General features: G+C 36.0%; 1 protein-coding gene across 1 annotated transcript; it reads left to right on the forward strand.

Annotated features, from left to right (window-relative positions):
- The first annotated feature begins 2,283 nt into the window (after positions 1–2,283).
- On the forward strand, positions 2,284–5,599 carry LOC128205206 (microfibril-associated glycoprotein 4-like). Its single transcript, XM_052906702.1, has 3 exons — positions 2,284–2,535; positions 3,363–3,484; positions 3,743–5,599. Exons 1-3 carry the CDS (start codon positions 2,301–2,303, stop codon positions 4,247–4,249), a joined length of 864 nt encoding a protein of 287 aa, XP_052762662.1. The 5' UTR covers positions 2,284–2,300; the 3' UTR covers positions 4,250–5,599.
- The last annotated feature ends 369 nt before the right edge of the window (positions 5,600–5,968 follow it).

The raw sequence follows: 5,968 nt of genomic DNA on the forward strand, positions 1-5,968 counted from the left end.
TATAAAAGATACCATATTTCTGAAGTTTCTTTCCTTGAATAGTGTATATATATTATACACACTTGTTTTAAGCATCTGTTACGAACAGTCACTCTCGCTTTTTTAGAAACACAATTTTAACAAGATCTAATTTATATAGGCTTTGTTTAATTGTTTTTTCTGTACCATGAATACAATGTTCATCATCATTACATCAAGTGATTGCATTACTCCGCAAGAAGTATACTAGCAATTGGCTAAAACAGTATATACAGACATGACTGACTGTTTTTCAAGTTCTACTATTTACAATTTCTTTTTAAAGGGATAATACATCTGCAAGTAATATTCTGTATGTTGGCTAGCCAAAGCTGATTGGAAAACATCCAGGCTGGTTTGGTCAACAACGTCTTGGGGCATCTTGTTCCAAAGTACGATGGATGCAGAAAAGAGACTGTTTTGGTAGATGGAAGTGCGGCCTCGGATTTGGCTGAACCGTTGGTTATGCCTTCTGGTAAACTTCGGATTGTTGAGTGGGGGATCTGGTATAATATCAACAATGTTGTAGATTATCTTGAAAAATATGATTGTTCTCTTGTTGTTGCCTCGGTGTCGCAGGGTGTCCCATTTGAGGTCAGTAAGCATGTCGGTGACGCTGCTTGTTCGGGCGTAGTCATGTTTCACAAATATTGCAGCGCGACGTTGGACCATTTCTAGTCGGTTGATGTTACATAGAGTGAGGGGACCAGACAGATGAGGCGTAATTAACAAAAGGTCGAACGAACGTCTTGAATGTATTAGATTTGGCGCTTGGTGGCTAGATCGTATCTTTCGCCTGATACTTCTCGTAGACAACTAAAGTCAAGGTGCCAGACAAATAAACTACAAAATATCTCCTCTGTATAAAATACATCATTCCATGACGCATACATACGAGTACACTTGGATGCCTTGTCAGTTTTAGACATAACAGTATACAGTCTATTTAAGTCTCACCAATTTATAAATCTTTAATGCAAAGCGCATCGTTTCTCGCATACTTTCATACCATCAAAAATTTCGCTTACACGTTAATCAAAGTATATTCATTTATATATGCTCACTAAATGTTTAATTATATACGTCAGCGCAACATCAAACTTGTCCCAACGTTCAAAAATTCAGAAATAGAAGACTTATCGGAGCCACCATTAACCGGAAGAGAAACGAAGCTTGTCACTGAATTCATGGTCTTAGTATACAAGCGCCACGATAGGCATCCAACCCTCACGTATGTCTATCTTTACGATTAGAGTATTGAACGTGCGGCAACTAATTTAGCAGCGAATTCGGGTGGCAAGTTTTCTTTTTCAAAAACTAATAGACATATACCTTGTCAAATATTTCCGATATATCCTCTGTTGAAATAAATGTTTAAATGATCATTGAGCTGATCAGTCATTTAATCTGAATGTAGCATTTTAAGTGTTCTCAGTACTTTGAGAACGTCGACATAGGAATCGGGGAACGTAATATCCAGTAATGATGAGGAATTAAGGCTGTTCTTGTATAATAAGACTATGTCTTAATACTTGTTGAAGATCTTTGAAAATGTTTGCAAATGAGTTACTACCCTAAATTAAGCTATAAAGCCAAATTGCTTATAAAATCATGATTTCTTGCTCCTATTTTGCAACGAAGAGACTGTCAATCTGTATTGCCCTCAAAACGATTACGAACAATAAGTTTTCTTCATTTGGAAGATCTTTTTTTGACGGATTCGGTTTACTTCGGCGGTTGAAATGCAGCCGATCCAAACTGCACCCGTATGGATCATTTGCGGGTGTATGAGTCCGCTTCTAAACAGTTAGCTGACGGTCACACGTTTAATACTTTCATCTGCTGACGATGGCAGTCGGCCTATTGTGATCCGTTAAGTCGATTGACAGGCCTTAGATGTTGCACTTGAATCGAAAATGACTTTATGAATTTTGGCGGAAAAGTCAACGATCACCTTCAAATACCTCATTTCATTACTCCAATAGTTCATTTTCACACAGAAGTATTATTAATAAACAAACAAACGCAAATAATTGGCTAGAAGGAATGTGTTTTGATTATCTTAGGTAAGAATCAGGCAGTTTCATTTATGAATTATATTAGTTTTGAAACAAATTGCGTGTTAGAGGTTTTCGCCTGGTTTACACTATTCAATACATACAAAGGTCCATTGAACGTTTGTTAAAGCATGCTTAATCATTTGTATATTAAGTTTCCTTCTTCCTAATAGCTTCGGTAAAAATCCACTTATCTGTCAGTGGACAGGAGGATTTTGCTGTATAATGACGTACTTCAAAATGTTTATGAATATTTTCTATTTGTTGGCCTTTTTCAGCCAACAATGGGGGTTAACTCTAGCACTGAATTTCCAATGTTCGGATGTTAACAGTATGCACAGCAATAATCAAGAGGTTTCCAGCAGACTGAGGGCACTGGAGGAGCAGATGTTACAGGTTCAGTCTCTCCTTCAAGGTGGAACACGCCCATCGTACACAACAGTTCAGGGATATCCGGAAGGTGAGACGTTGTTTTAATTGTTTGGAGTGTGCTTGTCTCAGAATGGTTTTTTGAAGATTTTCGATTCTTGACAAAGGCGGAGAGGAATGCGGGTAGAGCTTTAAAACAATGAGATATTGAACACAAACTACTCACTTTCTGTACCTTGATTCTTTATTAATGAGTGTATTCCTTATTTTACGGGACTAGGAACAATGGGGTTGAAGTGTGTCTATGTAGGGGTTAAAGTGGGGATTATGAGTCTGCGACTAATGATGTCAGCGAAAAATTCAAAAACACCGTGGTGAAACAGTTTGATTTTGTTATGGTTTCAGGATTACTCGCTGATGACTTATATGTAAAATAAATGACAATTTACGGAACATATGAAGAAACTTGCAGTTTGTATATCCGATTCGAATTTACAATACTTAAAGGCTAAAACTGATTGATTGGCAATTTATTTTCTTTTTCAACACATAAAACGCGTTCAAATGATACATAGCAGGCACCAGATATCTAAATGCAAATAATTGAGTAACACATATATTAAAGTATATGAAAAGGGAGAAAGATATGCATCCTGTTGTATTTAAATTGTTTCCCGTTTGGTTGGGTCAAAGTTAGTAAAAAACTTATTTGGTTGGACTTTAGTTATCCAAAAAGTTCTATAAATCAATCAAAAAACAAACCCGAATATTTATCATTTAATTGAACAAATAATTAAAATATCTTTCGAAACACATGTAAAGATATCAATATAAACTATTCGGATTAAACAAGTTCACAATACGTTTCGAGATGTTTTGCCCCTTGTAGTTTCCAAATGCGTTTCTCTTTTTTTACAGACTGTGAGGAAATCTACAAAAACGGTACGCGGGTTGACGGGATTTACGCCATCTCCCCTGACGGCAGGTGCCCGTTTTTCGTCCACTGTGATATGACGAACGGAGGCTGGACCGTCATTCAGGTATATCAATGCAAGTTCTGATATAAGTTGCCACTTGCAGTTAGACATTTTGTTTTGTGGTATTATTAATAAGGTTATTGTTTCATGAAACTATTTCAATCACCTAATGAATGATATATAACGTGACAATTGACTTTTGCAAATACCATTTTTTAATTATACGACCGAATATATAACGTCATATAGCGGAGTTCTTTGAATATATTTTACAAAATATTGTGTAATTGTGGTCAGCATTTATACGCAATCTATTTTAAGCGTCGAATAAACGGAAACGTCAATTTCTTCCGTGATTGGGATGATTACGTTCACGGCTTCGGTGACGTTGATGGCGAATTTTGGCTCGGTCTTCAGAAGATTCACCGTCTAACGCAAGGCGGCAGCCAGATCTATTTCGGCATTACTAACTATGACGACACGACGGACTTTGCACATTATCAGACATTTACCGTTCATGGAGCAGCCACGAAATACAGAATGAACGTTGACGCTTACGGTTACCAAGGTTCCATCAATGAACTGTTTACCTTTCACGACAACATGGTGTTCTCCACATACGATAGAGATAACGATGTACACGCCACTGCTAACTGTTGTGCGGATCATGGAGGGGGCGGATGGTGGTGGAAAAACTGCTACAAACTTGGCAATGTGAATGGCATTTATGGAAAGATGACGAGTGGAGGACTAGGTTATTGGAATTCGAAATATGTCCCGATTAAAGGAGTTGAACTAAAGGTTAAAGCAATAAATGGAACATGTTAAACGTTCTATATCTCTTCTTAATGTTTCCATCGCCTCTAATGCTAAGAATATAAGTTTTTAGGCAATTTCCACTCTGACAGAGCGATAATATCTAATCGACATTAATGAAAAAACTTTAAACTAGTTATGACTACACAACCTTTTGTCTGACTTTTGTCCCAACAATTAACAATAATTCCAAAATTAAACAAATCAGCGTAACCGGATGCGAACTCAAATCTCTATGCTATTGCAAGCGACGTGTATAAATTAATTGGACTGCTGTTTCTACGAACGAAATAATATTATCCGTTTTCTACTATTGCCCTTGTGTATATTTAATCAGCTATAACTTTTTTGTATGTTATCAATTTAACACTAGAAGCTACAGGGACAGGCCGAGTAGACTGAAATCTGCTTAAGGGCACAATGATCCAGGCCAAACAAACACAAAAGTCATTCAACGCCATAAGACAAAGACACCTCAATATATCGAAACAAATCGTAAGCAACCGAAACACCACGTTCATATACCTCTGAAAACAACATCGGTTGTAAATGGACGGATTACAATTTCAGAATTATTTACATTTAATGTTTATGCTTTTCATTTGATCGTGTAGTTTATTCAAAATGAAGCCAATAATTCAATTACAGAATACACCTGACTTTGTGCTGCTTTGGGATTTTACAAGCAATACAAGATACCTGTCCGACACGTAAAATAAAGTGGAGGCAAATATCAACTTTGTACGCATAGCTGCCATTTTAATTTAACTACTTTTACTTATGCACCGGCAAATATCCGAGGCTCGTCACATAGCAGAGATGACCAAAGTGTCCCGATTAAGTTGTTAGTAGCCGCCCTTGGTAATGTCAGTCAAAACAAAGTACGAACTCATTGGAGGCTTTAGCAGGTTTATGACAACCCAACCTCAAAGTGAAACTTGTCCTAAGCAACGTTTACCTATATTATATGCGTATATCAGATTGCTCAAAAATCTATGTTTGTTTGCCCTTCGAATTTGCCATACCATATTACTTAGTTTGTTCATATATCATTGTGGTACATGTTTTGTATATATGGCTTTGCACTAGATATTTTGTATACTTTGCTATGATGTTAAACATTTTCAAAACTCTTATTTTTTCCAATAAAATATGCAGACAGTACATATTTTGCTATTAATTGTTCTGAATGTCAACGGAGGAATACATGTCCATCATGTGTCTGTTGTCAGTAATGTTTGCTACTTATGCCATCATTCTTCTTACGGTTTATTTAAAAAGAAAAATATTTAAGTAAACAATTTCCGTCGATGAAAACAAATGCTTTTACACATGTAATTTCTAATAAATACATACTTATCAGTGTTGTTTATTATATTGAAGAGGTATTTCAAAAGTTTGTCTGTGTTTCAGTTCTCTTATCCGCTGAGTGCTTTTGCGTTCGTTAAGTAGTTGTTAAACAAAAGATAATAAAGTCACACAATTTAAGTGTAAACTACTTCATAACGTCATGGCAATGAATTGTTAAAATATCTCAGAAAGTCATGTATATAAGCACTGTCATCTGTTAGAAGACTAAAATTTCTTCCTTATTAATTGCCCAGTATTAAGTGCAGCATTATTTCTTAAATGCAGCGTGAACATTTGTTATGGTTTATATTTTTATAATTAATTTGGATATTAATTATTGCCACAAAACAAGGTTTCCATGATGCTACAGACGACGGTCTT

Source organism: Mya arenaria, chromosome 10 (assembly GCF_026914265.1).
Source record: "Mya arenaria isolate MELC-2E11 chromosome 10, ASM2691426v1".
In the NCBI taxonomy this organism is placed as follows: Eukaryota; Metazoa; Mollusca; class Bivalvia; order Myida; family Myidae; genus Mya; species Mya arenaria.

Coding starts and splice junctions, on each gene's coding strand:
- LOC128205206 (XM_052906702.1), top strand. CDS start 2,301: ATGACGTACTTCAAAATGTTTATGAATATTTTCTATTTGTTGGCCTTT. Junction 2,536..3,362: donor AGTTCAGGGATATCCGGAAG/GTGAGACGTTGT, acceptor CTTTTTTTACAG/ACTGTGAGGAAATCTACAAA. Junction 3,485..3,742: donor GAGGCTGGACCGTCATTCAG/GTATATCAATGC, acceptor ATCTATTTTAAG/CGTCGAATAAACGGAAACGT.